Raw genomic sequence first — 22,693 nt, 5'->3', positions numbered from 1 at the left:
TGATGATACACAAAATTATTCCTTCTGTAGATTACAATTATTGGTTGAAACGTTTGGACATGTAACTTAACGAACCAACCTATCACGATTCAATAAAAGCCCCCAAAGTCAAAAAAATAAGAAAACGTAGTATAAAGTTTGGGGACTCGTGAAATAAACAGCCTAATGTTCGAACCTTCCCTGCATATTACATACCCATTGGAGCATTTGGGTGACATACAATATCAATGCTTTAACGACTTAATGTCCAGACTGCCCATGCATAGTGCTCCTACCCTGCGGATAACTTCTAACAATTCCTTAACCTAACCTAACCTGAAATAAACTTCAAAATTCCGTTTTTTTTTATCAGAGTGTTATATTGTGGTTCTGATGCAATACGAGGGAAACCGCGAAAAGTTTAAGCAATGAAATGATTTCTTAACCCTTTTGTATAACTCTGTGTGTGTGTGTGTGTGTATATATTTGTGTATGTGTGTATGTGTTTATAAGAATGGACTCGGAGGCCGAAAAATGAGAATTTTTTCATTCATTTTTAAAGTTAGCTTTTTCATAAAATGGCCAAAAATATTACAAAGATAAACTGTATTGTTTTAAATAAACATTTTAAGCTTTTAACATTTAAAACACATCTCTATTTTGAAAGTTTTTCTTCTTATGTATTCTATTTATGTAACTAAATTGATTTTAAAATTAACTTTTTTATGTCTAAGCTTAATTATTTTGATTTTTAAATATTTTAAAAATCTTAAAAATGTAAAATCAAAAAAGACATAAAACTTAAAAATGACCCATAATGAAAAAACTGCAATAATTGAGGCTGTAAAAATTCTTTATAATAGAATAAAAAAGGGAAAACTGAGGGGTTGGGGGAGGGGGGGGGAGGTAATAATTGTAACAGAAAGGTAGATAGATAGCTGGATAAATAGATAGATAGGAGTACAGATCGATGGAGGTTCTATTTTCTAACACTTCCTAATATCCTCTCTCGGGTGGAGGGATAAGACAATGGAGTAAAAAAGCATTTTTATTATGTCCTAGTTTGGGGGAAGATCTAGAGCAACTTTTATCATTTGAGGTGATTTTTCAAGCTTTTGGGGGACAATGCCCGAATGCCGCTATCTACTAAAATCCCAGCAGACCAATATATCTTTAAATATATACACCAATTCATTGCAGACAATAAAATCAAATTGAAAAAAATACAAAGAAGTATGATATTCATGTTCGACCTATTTAGATATTCCCTCTTTTACTAGCGGTTGCAATCATAGCCAATCTAGAGACCTTAAGAACTGAAAGAAAATTTTAGGAAAATATCTAACCTAATATATAAAGATTTCTTGAAAAGGCATTCCTAATTGGTCTATGGGGTTATTGAGATCTTATATTACAAAAAAACTGACAAATGCGCAGAGACCCTATTTTAATATTATAATGGGTCAATTTGAATTAATTTGCCATTAGCCTATCCCCGTTTTCCTGATAACCTCTACAGTTTACCTTTCCCTTTTTATGATAGAAAAAATATTTCTTATATATTTGTTTCTCTCCTTTCTAACAGAGCCCATGGGACGGGGGAAATATGCCTCGAAAATTCCCCCCCCCCCTTACTTTCTCTCACGTAAACCTCACCTCCAAACACACACACACACACACGCATATACACAAAATTTGAGTCAGTAACACTAGGATGTCCGGCGGCAAGAGAAAGGCGGCCGATGCCACCGGCTGCCAGCCGCAGCTGCTACCCGGCGTTCTACCTGCTGCCGATAACAGCGGTGAAAACGGCGATAGTGCGACGCCGGCCTTGTGCCTCGGTGAGCCGGCCACAAAGAAACGGCGGGTGATGTTTGAGGACGTGACTGTGTATTACTTTAACAGGCGCCAGGGGTTTATTTGTGTTCCTTCCCAGGTAACACATAACATTTTGACGTTTCGGCCTTTCGCGCCAATTTAAAGGAAATATAATCTAGGTCATTATAAAAACAACATATTTGAACAATATTTTTTATTAAGAACAATAGCGAGTTTTTGTAAATTAAGTGAAAATCCTAATTAAAGCATTTGATACTTTTCTATAGATATCGAAAAACCTAAATATTATGCATAATTATTTGTTTGTAATAACCCTCCTACTTGTTAGTGGGTAAATAAGAAAATATCAATTCTATAATATAAAGTAGTAAGTCTATTGTCTGTTGCTAAAGATCGCGAAATGTGCTGGGCTAAATGGAATGAATTTTCAGGAAAGCTTTATAATTTTCTTTGGGTGGTTTTAATCTATTTTGCTGACCTCCACTAGATGGTAGGGGCGAAGAAACTAATCAATTTTATAAAATTGTAAGTTTTTTTTGTATGGAGCTTAAGATTTCAATAACTATTGAACCGAAGGAGAGCTTTACATAGGTCTCGGGATGATTTTAGAATATCTAAAGTTTAATCAAAGACTTGGGGTGGTTCTAGGCTATTTTTCTGCCCTCTCCGTTTCAATTCGAATACAGACCCCTTAGAAGTTAGGGGCATATTGGCTGGTATCTTATTTGATTTAAAAGATTTATAAAAATTCTAAGAACATAATTTTATTACATCAAGCACTACACTAAGGTCAATGTGTTATTTAATTCTTAAATAATGTCGTAACTATCTAATTAATTAATTACTGAACCAATTGAGGAAAGCTGCAAATGAATTATTGATTTCTTAAAGTTACTAAACCTTATTCTTTTATAATCCTATTACATAAAGTATCAAGTTGTTTTCCTTGTCCGTTAAGATCTTGTCAACGCCTGAACAAATTATTTTTCAATTTAAGTCATGTTTACATTACTTAGGCTCTTTTTTGCCCCCTACATTTTTTTTATTAATAGACAACTTATGACAGACTAATTGCTTAATCCAAAGAGATGTTGGAAATTCTGTCCACTCCCCCCCCCCCCTCCAAAAGAAATAAAATGTTTTTAGGCTTTATAATTGTCGATATATTTCTTTTACTTACAAAACAAATGATCGTATCTTATTCCTATTATATACCTAAAGTAGTGAGGTTTTTTTGTCTGAAGCTTAAGATTTCAGTAACTACTGAACCGATTGAGTTCTCCATTCTAGGGATGATTCATATCGGTCCTGGGATGGTATTAGCCTATTTTATCTATAATACAAAGTAGAACGATGTCTGTCTGTTTGTTTGTTTGTCTGTCTGTCTGTTTGTTTGTTTGTAGCGAAGGATCTCGCTAACCACTGAACCGATCGGGTTCTCCTTAACAGGGTAGATTCTCATATGTCCCTGGAAGGTTTATAACTATTTTGGGGGAGGGTACCACCACCCTCCCTAGAGAAATTAAATTTTTTTTAAAATTTCTCAATTTTAGAAAGAGTGTTCAACGAAAAACAAACATCAAACGTAATTTTTTTTTACTTTTTCTTTTAAAATCTAAAATAAGAAATTGAATTACTAAATTCGACTCTCTCCTCCTCAAGTGCCCCTAGAGGCCTCTAGGGGCGTAGCCGCTAGTTATTTATATTACAGAACCCCTCGAGGCTAGGGGCGCAGCAGCAAGTGTATAATATTTTACTGTTTATTCTTATCATATTACAATTAATATCTACTTTTCAGGGAGGCAACACTCTGGGTATGGCAGATGAACATTTTGCTGCCGAGGTATTGAGCATAGATGATCATATTGCTGAGAGAAGAGGTGTGGATCCAGTTATTAATGACGATGGACAGGTAGCAAACAATTAATAAAAACAAGGATGATAACATCTATATAAGCAAAACAAACGACCATTAACACTTGTAGAGTGTCAGAACTGAAAAATCAGAAAATAATTATAGAAGTCTGAACAAAATTCTAAGTAATTTTGTTGCAAAAGTCCATAAATACAGGATATTGTTTAAGGACATACTTACATTTTTTAGGTCTTGGTTATAGTTATACTTCTCCTATAATATTGTACCTCTTTGTCATAGAAGTCATTATTCCAAAAATCAGAAAAATAGGATAACTATATCATGCAAAAATTGTTGTTAAAAAAGTTATAAATCTGAATGTTTTAAATGGACGTACAGACTTTCTTGTAACTATTTATGATAGAGTTGTTAAGCTTTTTAAATCGCACATAACTATTACGCACGGACGGACCGACCCCAATATATTAATTATACAAAAGCTTTCAAAAATAATAATGATAACATTTGTCCCGAAAGACTTTTAATTAGGGTTGGGCCGGATATCCGTCCATTTTCAATATCCGTTCGGAAACCGGATATTGAAACTATCCGTATACCGAATGTTGAAACTATCCGGATACCGGATATCGGGCTGATTTCTAATGCCGGATATCCGATAATTTGCCTGATATCCGGCGTTTGCCAGGTATCCGGTATCTGGCCAAAAAAGTATACGGCCCAACCCTACTTTTAATAAATTTGATTTCAATTTAAAGATATAATAATTAGTTGTAATGGGATGTAAAAATCTATGTTTAACTTAGATTTTACGATATAAATAAGATAAATCTGAAAATAATGCCTAGGAAGAAGCCCTAATAATGTTATAATTATGCTATAAATGTAAATGATTTAGAAATTGTACAATATTATTGATTGATGCTTTCATTACAAGTAGAAGTGTGCAGTAGGAGGGGGGGGGGGGGGTGTATATAGACCCCATGGCAAAATAAATAGGAGGAATACACCCATTCTATGCAAAGAAGTAAAATTTGTGGGGTTTTAAGAATTTATTGGATTGTGCTTTTATCTGTACATTTCATTGGGTGGTTTTAGCCTGGATGGAGGGGACATTTGGACTTTTATTAAATTTATCAATTTTGTTAAGGATTCATGAAATTTAATCCTAATACATCATTGTTATTATTTCATAATAAAAATAAATGCGTATTTTTATATTTTTATGCAGGAAAATTGCAAAATTGCAACTTATGACAATCTATGAAAATTTATTTTTAGCATCAGAAAAGTATAAAAGAAAGTCTGATCTATTCAGGGGCAGGAATCTAAAGGGATATGACAATGGCCGATAAATTACCCAATCTGTAGATTACAATGTTTGGTAGAAAAGTTTGGACACTTAAAAAACCAACCAATCAAATTTAATATTGTCCCCAAAGTTTAAAAGCCAACGACTAAGAAAACGTTATTATAAACTTTGTGGACTAGTATGATAAACAGCATAATGTCCCCTCCCTCTCTGATTCAGGGGTGTATATTTCATTTAAAGAAAAACTGTTGTGTCTGCAACTATTCCCCATAGATAAATTATTCATATTGAGACAATCTGTCCATCAAAAAAAGTAGTAAGTTTTTTTGTCTGAAGCTAAAGATCTCGGAATTTTCTGGTCCTAATTGGTTGCAAATTTTAGGAAAGCTTTATAAATGTTATTGGGTGGTTTTACCAAATTTATCCTCCTCTGAAGGTCATGGATGAAGCAAATAGTATTTTTAAAAGCTTTTCTACAGTTAGGGCCATTCCGTCCGTATCGATAGCCATATCGTAATTTAGGCATGTTAGAATCCCCTTATTGTTATAAAAAACTTTTCTTGGTGATTCCTGTAGCAATTAGGTCCAATCTGTATAAAGCATAACAACTCCATAAACATTATAATAAAGTTTATTTTAAAAATGAGGATTTTTATAAGCTTTTTGACCACATCTATTTATTTAATATAATTATACTATTTATTTGATTTATACGGTGTAATAATTCTAAGGACGATTCGGTACAATTTCATAATCAAAGCATCTTCACAATCAAGTCTGAATTGTTGGACTTTGTTTTAAGCATTTAACATTCATTTTGTGACAGTTAAAAAAATTATGATTTCATTGAGTGTAGCGGATATTAAAGTGAAAAATGATAAGATTAAAACCAGTTTTGTTTTAAAACTTTCAAAACTGGTCTAATTTTATGTATTTTAAAATTCCTGGAAAATTGTCTGGAATGTGATGCTATACATGATTTTCCGGTAGAGCTGATTTATTTCAGCGGATATAAACTGGTTTCGCAAGATAACTGAAAAAGTAATTACCTTTTTTACCCAACAATTTCCTTCATTCTAATGTAAAATGAAATTTAAAATTTCTCATCAGAAAAAAAAATTATTTAAAGTTTTATTAGAAAAGTAAACTTTTAAAATTCATTTGTTAAAATTTGATAAAAATATACATTAATATAAGAATTTGAATTGTATAAAACAAGGATAATAATAAGATTAAGTAGCATGGCATTCCCCCTAAAAAAGATAACTTTGCTTGTATTAAACTATTTTGTAGAGGGAGGGGTGTAAATATTACCTCCTACCTATTAATTAAAAAGTTTGGATACTTTAAGAGTGAACCAACTAATAAGAGCAAGAGCCTAAACACTTTGAGTACCAGGATAATTTACTTTCCAATGTCCCCGCCTCCCTAATGAGATTCTTTGCTTCAGACGGACAGTCGGACGGACGGTCGTCCAAGGGCTATGCATTTTATGATTTTTTTTGTGCATTACATAATCGAGGAAAATGCAACTTTTAAAGCAAAGATTTTCTACATTCAGGCTAGTTTCATCCGTATGTCTGTAACGGTTAGCTTAGATCATAAAAAAAGGATGGAGTTGAAACTTTGCAAATGATTCCTCTGACAATTGGGTACAATTTGAAGAACTGAGTAACCCAAAGCAGATTACTAATTGATTTTAAAAACAATTTTTTTTACACATTTTAGTGTTTGATTACCTTGTTTCTTTTGGGATAATAACTCCTAGGATGATTAGGCAATAGGCACCATGTAATAAGCTAAGTATGCATCTGTATTAGCAATTCTAGTATTATGAGTACTTCATAACGAAATAGCCAGTAGTTCACATAATAATCACATTAGAGTAAAAAACTAGAGGGAGAAAGGGTTAAATAACTGTATCTCCCCATCGCAACCGTCTTGTGCAACCCTTCTATTGGGTCATTGAAAATCAACCAATGGTATCGCTTTTATTACACAGACAAGTAGCAGAAAATAATTTAGAAGCAGACGAAAGAGGTCTTTGAAAAATGAAGGGAGGTAGTTTTCTGTATATATACATCTATACTATAGATCTGTTATAGTCACATCGATTTTTTGTTCAGTTATTCTATGTTGTTCAACGTTAGACGTTTGTCCGTCGCCATGTTGTAATTCTTGTTCATGTTCAATTATGAATCATAGAACAAAGTTATGCAATAAACCTAAAATTATCCAAAAAATATCAAATTTTTTTTTACATAACAAAAAATAAATATACACGTAACAGGATGTCTATAGATTAAGATCTCGCTAACCGCAGGACCGATATGGTTTTCCTTTACAGTGAAGATTCTTATAGGCCCAGGGAAGGTTTATAACTGTTATGGATAAGGGTACCTACAGTTACACCCTCCCAAGATAAATTGTTCCAGTAAAAAAATACCCTCCCAAATAAACACTTTTAAATAACTTTTAACAAATCTTTTGTTTGTTCTCTATTTCCATATATTTTAGTAAAGCTAATTATTTAAAAGTAGCAGGATGTCCGTCTTATATGGCTCTTCTTTACGATGTAGTTTCTCATAGGTCTTAGGAAGGTTTACAACCATTTGAGGGAGGGTACCACCTTCCTCCGAGGAGAAATCTTAATGTTAAGAATCTGCTATAAATTTTTGACATATTTTTTTTGTTTGTTTGAAGAATGGATATTATTAGTTGGATCTTACACTAACACGCAGCGGGCTAAAATAACGATTCTCCCTTTTCCCCATCCCATCCCCTTCTCCTGGATGAACGAACTGACCAATTAGTGATGTCAATGTAAGCAAGCTAAACTGACGACAACTTTTCTCCTGTCATAATATCCATGTGTGTTTTATATCCATATTGTTTGCAGGTTGAACTAGTTGACGAAGAGGACGCCGACCTTAATCTACTTCTACCTGTGGACAGCAAGGAGAGGAGGGGGGTGTTGAGAGAGGCGGGAGTACAGGTAAACAATATATAGATAGATAGATAGATAGTTAGATAGATAGATAGATAGATAGATAGATAGATAGATAGATAGATAGATAGAAGGTTGAACTGTGGACAGCAAGGAGAGGAGGGGTGTGTTGAGAGAGGGTGTACAGTTAAACAATAGACAAATAGATTACCTCTTCTGAAGATTACGTTTGGGCATTCAACTTAATGAACCAACCAATATAAATTCAATAAAAGTTCCTGAAGTTGTTAAGCCAACGAATAAAGAAACTTTATTTAAAACTTTGGGGACTATTGTGATAAAAAGTCCAATATTCCCTCTCTCCCTGCAATGGTGGTCAGTCTAGGACACACAAAATATTTTTTAAAGCTTTACTTAGGGGGTCATTAGGTAAGCAACCATTTGATTGCCTTAAATTTGTCTTAAAGTCTGAATTGTTTTTAACAATGAGTTGCGCCTTTTTTATGAGCCAAGGCATTACTACCCTACTCTTTAAAATAATGCCAGTGTTAAATTACTGTTTTACTAGCGGTTTCGCCCCTTGCCTCTAGCGCTTTGCCCTAAGAGGTAATTTAAAAAAAAATCAGTACCACTGCACTGATGCAACAACCATCACATTTAAAACAAAAAAATGGGGAGGGATTTTTTTGGGAGGGGGGGGGGGTTGTGGTTGTCCCATCCCCCCAAAAAATAGCCTAGAACCACCACAGGACCAGTAGGTATATTCTCTGAAGAGTAGAATCCAATCGGTTCAGTGGTTACCGAGATCTTAAGAGACGGAAAGACAGACAGACTAACGGACAGACAGACAGACTAACGGACAGACTGACTAACGGAAAGACAGACAGACTAACGGACAGACATACTGACGGGCAGACAGACTGACGGACAGACAGACATCAAGCTACTTTGTATCATAGATTAGGTCATAGAAGAGAATAATAAGATAATTACTATAAAGTTTATGAAATATATATATAAGTATATATTTGTACATTTCGTAAATATCAAATCAAATTTACATAAATTTTGTTGAAAATTTAAAATTCAAATATATGAACAAATTCATTTTGTCATCATTTTGTATATTTTTCTCTGTTGCAGGGAATTGGCAACTAAAGAAAAAGTATTTTACCACTAACTTATCCTATATTTAAAAATAAATTCTTGAGATTGTTTCTTTATTTTTTTTCAAGAGAGCATGTTGTAGTTATTATCATTAAAGAATTAGGTATTGTTATTAACGGAAAAAATGAGTTTGTTTTGAAGTTTTCCCTCAAAGTGGCTAGTCGAACACAGAACTCCACTTTATTTTGAAATAAAATGAAAATAGTGTGAGGGGCGTATTTTTTTTATTTCATATTACTTTAGATCATGTTAGGTTAGATTATATTGGGTAGATTGACTATAGGTTTTCTGAAATAGATTTTCTGAATGGACATAAATGTGGAAAAAACGTATAGACTGCGTGGGGGCAGGGGAATATTCAAAATCCAAAAAAAGTGGGGCTATTTGATATGATCACTTATTAACAAAAAAATTCTAAAATGATATCAGGAAGTTCAGATCTAAGCTAAATAGAAAAAAATTGGCAAAATTTACTTTTTTTTCGTTGTTCTCTCCAATTTAGGATATTTTTTTATCGAATATACTCTCTCCTTTAAGTGTCAAAACGGTAAAACCTTTAAAAAACACCTTTCTTGTCAATGTTATTTAAAATTTTGAAGATTCAATTTGGGTGTATTCTGGAAGTTAAACCAATCCTGAATTTTAAAAAAGGTGGTCTCCAATCCCCTTCTACGCCCCATGTAAACAACCTTCCTAATCAACATTGGTGAACGGAAGTCATATGATGTTACATGGTGTTTATACAATTTCCCTTTTTTTTTTATTGGCAAATGATAATAAATAGAATTGTGTAAAAAAGAGATAAAATTATCTTAAAATACTCAATAATCTTGCTTAGAAAAGATTGCTTCTAATCTTTTAGTCAAAATATTGAAGGGCCTTCAATGAATTTAGGGAATACCAAAATGAAATGTTATTATTTTCAATGTTTTGTTTCTTATATAAATTATAAAAGACTTTGGCTAAACTAGTCAACTCTAAGTCTATAATATCCAGTAATGTCTTTCTGGACTGTTTCGAATTCACACTAAATGTCCAATAATAGTAGTAACTTGATATGGATTTCATACACAGCGACAAATAAACACTACAGCAAATATTCATGTATTATTGTTTTACAAATTTAGTAATTTCTTACCGATATGTTATAAGTCTTATTGCTGAATTTTAATGCATATACCTAATCATTTTGTGCTGTCTTTCTATTTCTTAATTTTTCTATAACTGCTCACAAGTTCTCATAGAACTATATACTTTGTTTCTTTTAATTCAAAAAAAATTATTTTGTTGTAAGAATAAAACACCATAAGAAACAATTCTCACCTGTCTAAGAAAGCTCAGGGATTTAAAGGAATAAGAAAATTGCCAATAAATTAATGTACATCCCTAATATAAATACCCAAAAATTAACCCTCTTGTAGGTTATAATTAGTGGTTGAAACGTTTGGACACTCAACTTAACAAAGTTACCAAAAGTTATTATTTAAAAGTTCCCAAAGATGTTAAGCCAACGAATAAGAAAACATTATTATAAAACTTTTGGTTTTTAGATTAGTGTAATAAATAGCCCATAGTCCCCCCCACTCTCTCTCTTTGAGTGAAGCTACTCAATAATTTGATCGTCGATCATTCCGTCGGTAAATAGGAAAGGTTTTTCTCTGCTAGTAGTTTTCAATTTAACTCACGACCGTTGCTCAAAACAAAGCGCATCCGCTCGTCGTCGGGAGGTGATAGGTTTAACACTGCGTCATAACTAAAAACATCAAAAGTTGTTCCTACTTGTACTATGTCAGGTGCGCGACATAAATAGATAGAGTAGGGGGAATGCCTTTGCTCAAAACAGGAGCAACTCATACCATGCACTGTTAGGACTTCGGAGACAAAGGTCGTGTAATCAAAGAGTTAGTTGTCTGATGGGTGTTACTTAACCTGATACCCTGGGTGTTTGGACAGAAAAGGATGGTTTTCCTGGGTTGTTTTTGTAAAACTTTTGGGACTTGTTTAAAAACAGCACAATATCCGCCCACTTTGTTTTTGTAATGTTATAAGCGAAGCATATTTACTAACAAGACTTTAAAAACAGGGATTGCAACATCCATAAAAGCGAAGCACTGAAACAGTAGGACAAACAGACATCATCACTTGTATGATGTCAGAACTGAATAATCAGAATATAAATGTATAAGAGTCGAAGCAAAATTGTAAGTAAATTTGTTGAAAAACTGTTTGATACATAATAATGTCTATGTACATACTTACATTTTTATGACTTGATTGTAGAGTTGCTTCGCTTGTAAAAATGTACTTTTCTGTTCCAAGGAATCAATATACCAAAATTCAGATCAATCCAATAATTACATCACATAAAAATTTTTTGGTAAAAAAGTAAAAATTCAATATGTTTATAATGGACGTACGGACGTTCTTGTAATGATTATAGAGTTGCTACGCTTTCTAAATCGTACCTAATTACTACAGGAATCACCATGCAAAGTTTGAAATCGATAGAAAAATTCTAACATGCCTAAATTAACGAAAAAAGCTATCCGTTACGAACGGACCGACACTAATTATAGAAAAGATTCGCTTTTTGAAAAGTATGTCAAAATAAAACGCCCTTTAATTAGTTAGCCCTTTTCGTTAATTTAAACAGGAGTGAATTGTCCAATCAATTTCAAACTTTTCATGATGATTCCCATATTCCTATATTAAATTATCATGACACTCTACTTGTTTTAATGTTCGCTTTAATGGATGTTGTCATCCTTGTTTAATCATCATCTGGAATGTACGTCAATCTATCGTCCATATTTGCATAGGATAACATTTATTTATAAGGGTATTAATACATATCATTGATTACTGTAATTTAAAATCTTATTTTTAAAGTAGCTTCGCCCCAAAAAATATAATCTGTATGGGTTGTTTTGTCCCGCCTTTTATAATGTAACTCCTACTTTTTTGTCAGGGATCTAAAGGGATAAGACAATGAAATATAAATTTTTATAAAAATGCAATAATTAAACACAAAATTACCCCTTCTGTAGATCACAATTAGTGGTTGAAACATTCGGACATTTAATTTAATGCACCAACCAATCAAATTCAATAGAAGTCTCCAAAACTGAATAAAACATTATTATATTGGAGACTAATTTAAAAACAGCACAATGTCCCCTCCCGTCGTTTTTTTAATGTTCTAAGCGAAGCATATTTACAAGCAAGTCTTAAAAAATTGGTATATCCATAATAATTACCCTTTTATTAATTAATTTTTGTCCGAACTTGACATTTAATGTCCTATTACTCTTCATGTGTTTATGTGTGTGTATCCGTTTGATTTATTGAGCTATGCTTTTATGAATGTTGTTATCCTTGTTTAATTAGAAACTCAACTTGTTTAATTATCTCAAGTTTATATTCTAACAAGGATTACAACATCCATAAAAGTGAAGCTCTGAAACAATAGGACAAACAAACATTAACACTTGCAGAGTATCAAAACTAAATAAATTTAATATAAATGTATATGTCTAAATAAAATTGTAAGTATATTTTTGGCAAAAATGCTTAAATACAGGATAATGTGTAAGGCCATGTTTACATTCTTAGGACTTGATTATAGAGATGCATTGCTTATATCATTGTACCTTGTTGTAATGGGTAAAAATCAGATGGTCAGGATAATTATATCATATAGTAAAATTTCCTGTCAAAATTTTAAAAAAATAGCATGTTAAAATGGACTTTCTGTTAACGATTATAGAAATGCTACGTTTCCTAAATCATACCTAATTGTCTTAGAAATAATCATACAAAGTTTGATATCTGTTAAAAAATTATAACATGTTTAAATTAACAAAAAAGCTATCCGTTAAGGACGGACCGACCCTAATTATAGAAAAGCTTCGCTTTTAAAAATGTCAATAGACGTGCAGAGTAAAATGAGACAAATTAACAAGGACATTCCTGATTCATGGACGTGGATAATAATTTGTGTGATGAGATGTTAAATCACATAAATAATACACAATTTTTAAGATAATTTATGTACTAAAATATGGCTCAAGAGGCAGAATTTTTTTTTTGGTTGTAAAAGTTTTAAAATAAAAATTTCTCCTATTTTACTTTTAAATGTTATGTTGTTTGAAGATCATTTTTATAATGTAGCTGCGCTGCCAACTTAACATAACATCTTGTATTGGTATTCTCCTTATTATTAATTACATTACTCCTCCCCCTCGTAAAGTTAAGGATCTGAACATAAATTTTATTTTAATTTGTCGTAAAAATGTGGAAAATATGCATTATCAGTGGCATGTGTTAGGATTGTGTAGAAGGGTGTCAACACCCCCCTTAAAACTATTATTGGGAAGGCCTGTCTTTCACTTTTTTCAATCGCTAACGGTTGCACCAACTCCTGGTGAAGCAATGTGCACGCCACTGCTTTTTTTTAGATATTTTCATAGAAAAGTCGATCCGTAGATTTAGAAAATCTTAGCTAAAACTTTGATTGAATTATAATTCGATATGGTTTTCATAAAATAATAATTTTTTAACAAGGTATAAGAAGAAAATTATCTTTAGCTTGTTTACGCTGTGAAATTATGGTAATATTTATGTTTATTTGAAATTCATCTGCTTTTCCTAATTACATTAACTCCCCAACTCTAATTTTCATACAGGAAGTGTTTTATTGTCCAAAATTTTTCTGTCAAGGATAACTAACAAACAAGTTTTAAAAGTTAATAGCATTAAATGTGAACACAAAATAATGCATAGGGTCCTGCAGGGCTAATGCCCTATTAAAAGTACCAGAATCATTTTTGGTCCATGTGAGGGAAAATATCCCAAATTGTTTTTATTTTTTAAATCTTTTTTTAAACCTAATTAAAAAAAACACTCTACTAAAAAAACTAATTCTAAAGCACTATAATTAAAAGTGCTGAGTTTGCATGAAAGGTATGACTTTAATTTTTAACCTGATGGTATAAATTATTGAAAACTGCAGTCTGCACCTGTTTCTTGTAATTTCATCCTTACTCAGGGATACAGGGATAAGTAAATCAAAAATAAATTGTTTCCACTAAAATAATGTAAATCTTTACAAACAAAGTTTTCTTGTAATGTAAAGGTTGATTATGTTATCATTTAATGACCTATAATTGTTTATAGTACTCCAAGATACTATCACGTTTAAAAAAAAATTAAAAAAATAAATATTTGCAAAAATTAAATTTTAAAAAAATCTTAAATTATTTTTAAAATATCTGTTTTTACCTTTAAAAATACATTTACTCTTAAAATGAGAAAAAAGTTGTATTTAATACAATAAAATTTCTTTAAAATTATGATCGGTTTGCATAGCATATTATTAGAACTGTTATGAATAGATTATGATTAGACCTTTTCAGAAATACTACTATTCAGAAAATCTACACAAATGCAAAATCTACGCATGACCATTGGGTACTGGGTTATGGCACCCCCTATTAGTTAAAGATGGAAAAAAGAAAGTACTATGTCCTTATTTTCAATTTATTAAGCAGGGGGGAAGGGGGGTGATGTTCGATAGTCACTTTTAGGGAAAGCACCTTTTTATAAAATTCATTTTTTTCGTTTTGTCTAGGAGATAAATATCGAAGAGAAGGAGGAATGTCGTCAGTTGAGAATTTCCCGCCAACTTTGTGGGTGCACGTGTACAGTGTCATGTGATGTGGACACATGTGAGTGTGCCGCGGGGGGTATCATGTGTCAGGTATAGTAATTTCCAGGATGGCTTCCAATCCAATTAATATCTGGTGGATTAGAACCGGTTCGCATCCATGTGAAAAACTATGTTTAACATCGTATTATATCTGCAGTTTTCTACGAATATAGAAATATACTATCATAAGATTAAAACCAGTTTTTTTAGCCCGAACCTTTGGCATCTCGGGCTAAAAAACTGGTTTTAATCTTATAATTGTACATTTTATAACAGCGGAAAGCTGTTTATAATACCATGTGAGAAATGACTATTCCATTGTTAATTGAGATCCATCCAGTTCATGATTATTTAAATGGATATAATATATGTGGATATTGTGACAAGAGAATTTTTGCTAATGTAGCCCTCTAATATTGGTCAATACGTTCCTCCATGGTCAGGGGAGTGGTAAAGTCCTAATTGCGGTTGGTTTAGTTATATTAGCCAGCTGGGAGAAACAATTTTATCAGGGTATGCTAGAATCTTTCACAATATCTAAGTATTATACATTATTATTTGAGTCTAAACCTTATTCAACTTCATCCAGTTCATGCTTATATAATGAAAACATTGCTTGGAGTACCTGGCTTCCTGTCAAACCTCTGGTGGCCCATAGACACTTGCTCATGTTTTTGACTCAACATAAACTTGAACTGAATTAACTATGGTAAATTTTAACTAAAAGTATTTGGAAATATATGGTTTTTTACATTTATATAACATGCCTTTTGCTTAGGTCGACCGGCCCGGGTTTCCTTGTGCCTGTAGCCTTGATACTTGTGGCAATCCCAGCGGAAGATTGGAATTTAATCCTGTAAAGGTAAGATTATTATATTTATTACTAACGGCTTCGCCCCTAGCCTCTAGGGGCTTCGTCCTATAAAGTAATGGGAAGGGGGGGGGGTGTCCGACCCCCTAGGAAAATAGCTTAAAACCATCACAGGTTCAGTAGGTATATTCCCTGAAGAGTAAAGCCCAATCAGTTCAGCGGTTACTGAGATCTTAAGCTTCAGACGGACGGACAGACATCAAGCTACTTTGTATTAAAGATTGAGTTTTGAATTAACTGATACAGGTTAACAAGGTAGACCAAGATTATGTTTGATATATGGATGTGTAAAGATATAATTTTGGAAAGGAAGATCAACAAAACTTTTTAGAACTAGGCTATTTTGGCACTTATATTTTTTGTATTCCCCTCATACGGGCGAGCCTGCTGTCCATGACACTCTAACATCAGGTCCAACAACCAAGAATAACCAAGAACAAATCAATCCTTTTCTCCTTTTCTGTCCAAACACCCGGGGTATTATAGGTTTAGTAAACCCAACAGACAACCAACTCTTTGATTGCACGATCTTTTACTTCTGAAAGTCTCAGCTGTGCATGATAATAAGTTGCGCTTGTTTTGGGACATAGCAGCAGTAGGAAGAATTTGAACTTAGGTTTACAAATGTTAAATCCTTATAAGTTTAAACATTATAAAAAATCTGGTTTGGAAAATGAATATTATATTGTGTTATAGGTAAGAACTCACTTTGTTAAAACAATAATGAGAACCCGGCTTGAGGAGGCGAGGTACCAGGCAGCTGCTGCACACACAAGCTATCTACCTGGACAGCTGGGATACCTGGCACACCTGTACAACAGTACAGACACAGCTGGAGCCAGCTGCTGGGGAGAAACAGCTGCCAACACGTGGGATCCAACACCGTCTACTCAGGCATGGTTGCAAAATTATAGATATAACACACCACTTGGTACTTTGGCTTTTACTAAGAAATGAGATACAAATATACGTTTTAATTTATGTAGGTATTAGGTAAATGGACCTTTATTCTAAAATTGCGGCTACGCTCCTAGCATCAAGTGGCTTTGAATGCAGAATGGATAGAAAAATAGCGTAGAACTATCACAAAATAAAACCATTTAAGGACCTATGTGAAGCTTTTCTAAAAAAGGAGAAGTTAATTGGTTCAGTAATTCAAATATTGCGCTTCAGACAAAAAAAATCTTACTACTTGCCCTCTAGCCTCTAAGGAGAGGCTGGAGTTGTCAGGAAAACAGCCTAAAACCATAGCAAGACATTTATGAAGCTTCCTACTTTACATCACTTTACTACTTTATTTATCCAATTCCAATTAATTTGACAACCATGATTGTACAGGCCACAGTGGGTTGGTGGACACAGCCACCTGTAGACGGTCAGCTCCAGGTTGAAGAGGGGGAAGAGGAAGGGGAGGAAGGAGTGACGTCATCATCTGATGAGAGTGACAATATTGAAAATGATGAAAATGATCCACACACACTTGTTAACAGTATTATTGATCAAGTTCTATTAAAGGTATGCTATTAAATAACTAAGAAGCTTTACAAAGGGTCTAAAATAATCAGCCATGTGACGTCATAAAAATGAGGAATAAGAGGAGAAGTGGGAAAAAAACCCATAAAAGAGATGGATAATCCCTTATTTTTAAAACGTCACATGGCTGTGTTTTAAGACTCTTTGTAAAGCATAAATAACTAACGGTTACGCCCCTAGATGTCTCAAGGGGCATCTAAGAGAAGGGGTTGGAGCTGGGGGGACCCTACACTTTTAATTTTAAAAAGAAAATATTTTTTTGGGGTTATTTTTTTCTAGGGGCAACTCCTCTTGTTCCTCAAAGCAGTTATAATCCTTCATTTACTGTAAAGGAGAACGCTACTGGTTCAGCGGCCCGCGAGTTCCTTCAGTAAACACACACACAAACAGACATGCATCCTGTTACTTTTAAATAGGAATTTTCTACTATTTTTTGAAATCTTCTAGTAAATTTTTTTTTTGTATTAAATGGATTAATTTTCTTCCTAGGTAACCGGCGGGACAGAACCTGTGTCATCTCTGCCTGACAGCAGTTTATCAGATTCATCAGCCGCCAGTTCTTGTTGTTTGTCAGCCAAGCCTTTTCAATCTGCCTGTGCACTCTTCCCAACAGCATCAGCTGTCACTGGTGCTCTCTTTTCATCCACTCCTCCTGGTGTTCTTTTTCCATCAGCTGTGACAGCTGCACATGAAGAGCAGTTGGTTCCTTCATCCTGTATGGCAATATCCTCTTCACAATCATTTTCCTCAGGTAGGATCGATTTCAACACTCTTTGCTTCCTATAGAAAACAAGGATAACAACATTCATAACAGGGAAGCTCTAAAAATGACAAACGAGCCATAACTCTTGTAGAGTTTCAGAAATTAATTCATTAGTCTAAATTAACAAAATTATACATAAATTTGTTGCAAAATTGCATAAATACAGGATGTATTTAAAGGACATACTTTTATTTTTAGGATTTAGTTATAGAAATGCCTCGTTTATGATATTGTACCTAGTTGTTAAAGGAATAATTATTCACAAAATCAGATCAAAAGGATAATCTTTTTATACCAAATTTTGTTGTGCCAAAGTTAAAAAATCAGCATATTTTATATGGACGTACCGACTTTCTGATAGAGTAGCTACGCTTCCTAAATCGTACCTAACCTTATAGAAAACATCATGCAAAGTTTGAAATCGATAGGACAATTATAACATGTCTAACGAAAAGAGCTAACCGTTACGGAAACGACCCTAATTATAGGCAAACTTTTTTAAATTTCAGATGCTTCTGCATTCTTCCCACCACAAGCTGTGTTAGACTCCACAACAACAGAAGTTTATTCACCACTGGCCTCTTATACTGCAGCTGCTGGCAGCTACTTGGCAGCCACAACAGATGGAGGGGAGCAGCAAGGGCTTGATCTACCAGTTGATGTGAGTGTGACAGAGGATGTGCATGGTGAGAATGGCTACTCATACTTTCAGATCTCCCTGGGCCCTGGGCCTGGGCCCGCGGCGGCAAGGCAGCTACATCAACCATTCTATACCAGTCATGCACCATATCAATTTAATCCAAACCCTTTCACTGCATCTTCTTCTGGTGGACTTAACTCTGATCTCTGTAAATCAGGTGTGGGGGATGTTAACTATATTGAGTCTGGTCTCTGTGAATCTGAATTAGAATTGTCATGCAGGTCGAAACAGCCAATACAAGTAGAAGATAATCTTCCAACACCTGCCATTGAAAATTTACCACCCCAAATACCAGACACAATTGATGAATCAGGTGTTGAAAATTCCAGACAAGTTCAACAATCATCAGAATCAAGTTTTTTAATGGAATCTGAACAATTTTCCAATACTTTAATACCCTCAGTTAGTGACTCTAATACTCAAAATACTGGTATTTATTGTGAATTTTATCAAAAAGCTTCTACTGAAATACCAACAAATGATGAGGAGACTTCCATTAGTACCAGAGTGTCTTTACAGATAAATTCTCATTATGATCCAAGCAATAAAGTTATACTTGAGAATACAGGCTCTCATGGTGTAGCAGAAAGTGCAGAAGAAACTGTACAAACAGACTCTGGCCTAGAGTCTAACAGTTCTCTAGACTCTAGTGACAACTCACAAGATTCACATTATTCTGACTACACTAGTGAGAAAGAAAATGATAACAGTGAAGTATTAGCTGATGGTAAGGTAGAACAAAAAGATATCCATGGAAATGACATTAATTTAGAATCAAGCAGTCAATTAGATGAGTCAACAGCTGACAGTCAATTTGTTGACTCTGAAGAGTTACCCATGTGTCAAAGAGAAGCTGATATAAATTGTGTTGAAAAATCTGAGAAATTATCTGTGTGTACAACAGAAGAGCTGACCAAAACAGCATGTCAATCATCTGAACTATCAAATACTTGCCAGTCATCAAATCAGGCAATTGATGATCTCTTGACACAAAATATTTTAGAATCTGCAAAAGCCTAGAAAATTACTCATTTTAATTGACAGGGTGGTGATGATCATTTTATACATAATTATCCAAAAAGATTACACTAAAAAAACCTATAATCAAGAAATGCGCTCTGGTAAACTGAAATTAAGATTGTCTAACTTTAGAAATGAATTAATTTAAGGATTTTAAGTTTAAAAAATATTTCTATTAAGCAAATATCTTTCATAAATTGCAATCAACAACAACAAAAAATAAATGATATGTATGAAATGAAATTTATTGTATTTGAACATTAAGTACAAAATTAAAAAAAATATTCCAATAGGCATTTTAACAATTTATAAAAAAGTAAGCTATAAAATGTTTATAAAAGTAAAAAAAATACCTGCAGTATATCTTTAAAAATAAAAATTTATTAGTTTTTAAAATTAAAATATATCATAAATAATTTTTTAGATTATTGAATTGTAAAAGCCAGATTTATTATTAGATAGTTATGAAAATCTGAAAGTGTAAAATTTAAGATTTAAAAAAAGGGTTTGACACTGTTGTATTTGATACAATCGGCCATAAGATAATTAAATATAATATTTTATGAAATTTTAGCCTGTTATCCGCTTTTATAGAACTATAGTTATTGTTAGAATTAGAAAAAATGACATTTATTTAATTAGATTTAATGTTTAGAATATGAAATTTTGATCCACATTTGTCATTATTCATATTCTGAAGCTTGAATCTAGCTATTAAGCCAATGCAATGTACAAATTATGGTTGTTATTATCTTATAAGCATCGAGTTATTTATTATTTTGTTTTTTTTACCTATTTTGTTAAAGAAGGTTATTTATTAATTGCTAGAACTGAAAATTGATATTAGAATTACATATCTAAGTTTAATTCTTATTTTTTTCATTGTTTTTGCTTTAGAAAACTAAAACTTTTGCCTTAATAGTACAAATTTTGTTATTAAATCTAAGGAGTATAGAAATCTTATTATTTCAACTCTTATTTTTTCATGACTTTAAGGGGTTGGTATTTTATGGTAAATGTGATGAATCAAGAATTTAAGTAAATATCTACTTAAAAACTTATTTTGAAAGACTTTAAAATCTTTATGAAAGATCAGAAATTGAAACTTACTGTTTATTTCATTTGGATTATTTTTTTAAGTCTTAACCAGTAACCACCTTATTGTTTAAAGAGGGGGAGGAGGTAACTATATCACCTCTTATAGGCCTCTCTCCCCTTATTTTGTCAATGGGGGATGTCTTAAACCACCAACTCACCACTTTCCTGGTCCAGGTCTAAAAGGACAATTCTAATATATTTAGTTTTACCTCTATTAAATTCATGCTTTCATTTAGTTATTTAGATTTTATTTCATAATATAAAATTGAAAATTTGTCAGTATTATATGAATTATATAAAATAAATTGTTTATCCATAATAAATGTATGCAAAGGTCGAACAAATTTATTTATTTATTTTTATATAAAAGTAATAAGTTGTTTGTCTGGGTCTGTGTGTGTATAAAAAAATGCCTCTATTCAATAAAGATAACCCCTCCCCCAAAAAAATGAGCTTGGGGGTGCCGTACGCATCCTCAAAATTTTTATTTTCAAAATTTTACCCCCCCAAAATAAAAAAGCTTGGACGCCCCTGGTAAGGTGGGTAGGATCTATTGCCACATGGTTCTCATAAAGCTTATTATATAGAAAAGGGATTTGAATATAAAAATTTTTGGCCAAAAAATCCCCAATGAAGTCATATTAAAATAATGGGCATTATCCTCTTAGAAAATTTTTTTTCTCAATTTTTTTCAATTTTGTACCCTCCCCCCCCCCTCCACTACCGACGAACAACTATTTTAGGTTAGGTTAGGTTTTAGGCTAGGGAGCCGAGCGCTGCGGCTAGGCAGGCTAGGGAGCCGAGCGCTGCGGCTAGAGTTCATAGTTCGCTGTCGGGGGGTACTCAAATTTTCAATATTGAAAAAAATTTTTAAGAGGATAATACCGAATAATGGACTATTTTAATATGACGTCATTGGGATACTTTTGCCAAAAGTTTAAAATTTATCCCCTTTTTATAGGCACTAAAAAGAGCTTCGGTTCTCATTTACAGTGAGACTAGGTCCAGGCAAGTTGAAAGGGGTAGAGTCGACGCTCCCCTCCCCACAGATATATCAAGAGCAACTAGATGCCTCTAGGGGCCTGACTGTTAGTACAAAATATTTTTCTGTCTGAAAGTAAGTATCATTTCCTTTGCTCTCATTCTAACAAAATAATGTTTTTAAAATGTGAAGGGATCCAAGTTGCAAAAGGGTACTTATATGTATACCCAGTTTCGCCTATTATCTTGTATAGCAGCAGAGTAAAACCTATGAAATACATTACGGAAAGACTTATTAAGTAACTTATTAGTATCTTCTAAAAAAAGTCCATGATTAAAATTAGATGATTCTGTAAAAGACCAAAAACACAAAAAATCACGAAACCTGTTGTGAAAAAATATCCATACGACGACATTCATATTTTTAATCTGCCATATTTCTTAAGTTTTGGTGAATTAATTTGACAACTGGCTTCATCAACTGCTCCTACCTTATAGATATTTTGTGGGTTCGTAACCCCGTCCTAATAATATAATAGTTATTTCTCGTATCGTATTATAAACGGCTTTCCGCGGATATAGAATGTACAATTATAAGATTAAAACTAGTTTTTTTAGCCCCGAGGTGCCGAAGGCACCGGCTAAAAAAACTGGTTTTAATCTTATGATTGTACATTTCTATATTCGTAGAAAACTGGATATAATACGATGCTAGACATAGTTTTTTCGTATGGATGAGAACCGGTTCCTATTCACCGGATTCGAATGAATACGAGAAACTAGTTTACATTTTTTTTATATGTAATAATAATATGTCAGAGCATAAATAAGCAATTTAATGTAGTAAGAGCTTAGTGACTTATCGGATATTTTTATATAAAAGTAACATTATGTTTGTCTTGG

The 22,693-nt window shown here is 33.0% G+C and overlaps 2 protein-coding genes across 2 annotated transcripts in view; both read left to right on the top strand.

Moving 5' to 3' along the window:
* Positions 1 to 22,693, top strand: part of Mondo (MLX interacting protein mondo) — a 372,455-nt gene that overhangs the window by 118,870 nt on the left and 230,892 nt on the right. The gene's annotated exons all lie outside the window — the stretch shown is intronic.
* LOC145322057 (uncharacterized) lies at positions 1,688 to 21,143 on the top strand. Its single transcript, XM_080163823.1, has 9 exons — positions 1,688 to 1,915; positions 3,617 to 3,730; positions 7,903 to 7,998; positions 14,747 to 14,875; positions 15,603 to 15,686; positions 16,392 to 16,589; positions 17,034 to 17,210; positions 17,718 to 17,979; positions 18,501 to 21,143. The coding sequence occupies exons 1-9, from the start codon at positions 1,694 to 1,696 to the stop codon at positions 19,709 to 19,711; spliced, it is 2,493 nt and encodes an 830-aa protein (XP_080019949.1). The 5' UTR covers positions 1,688 to 1,693; the 3' UTR covers positions 19,712 to 21,143.

This window comes from Acartia tonsa, chromosome 6, assembly GCF_053477335.1.
Source record: "Acartia tonsa isolate MP-2025a chromosome 6, ASM5347733v1, whole genome shotgun sequence".
Taxonomy (NCBI): domain Eukaryota; kingdom Metazoa; phylum Arthropoda; class Copepoda; order Calanoida; family Acartiidae; genus Acartia; species Acartia tonsa.
The sequence above is the reverse complement of the archived record's forward strand: the minus strand, read 5'-3'. Positions and strand labels throughout refer to the sequence as shown.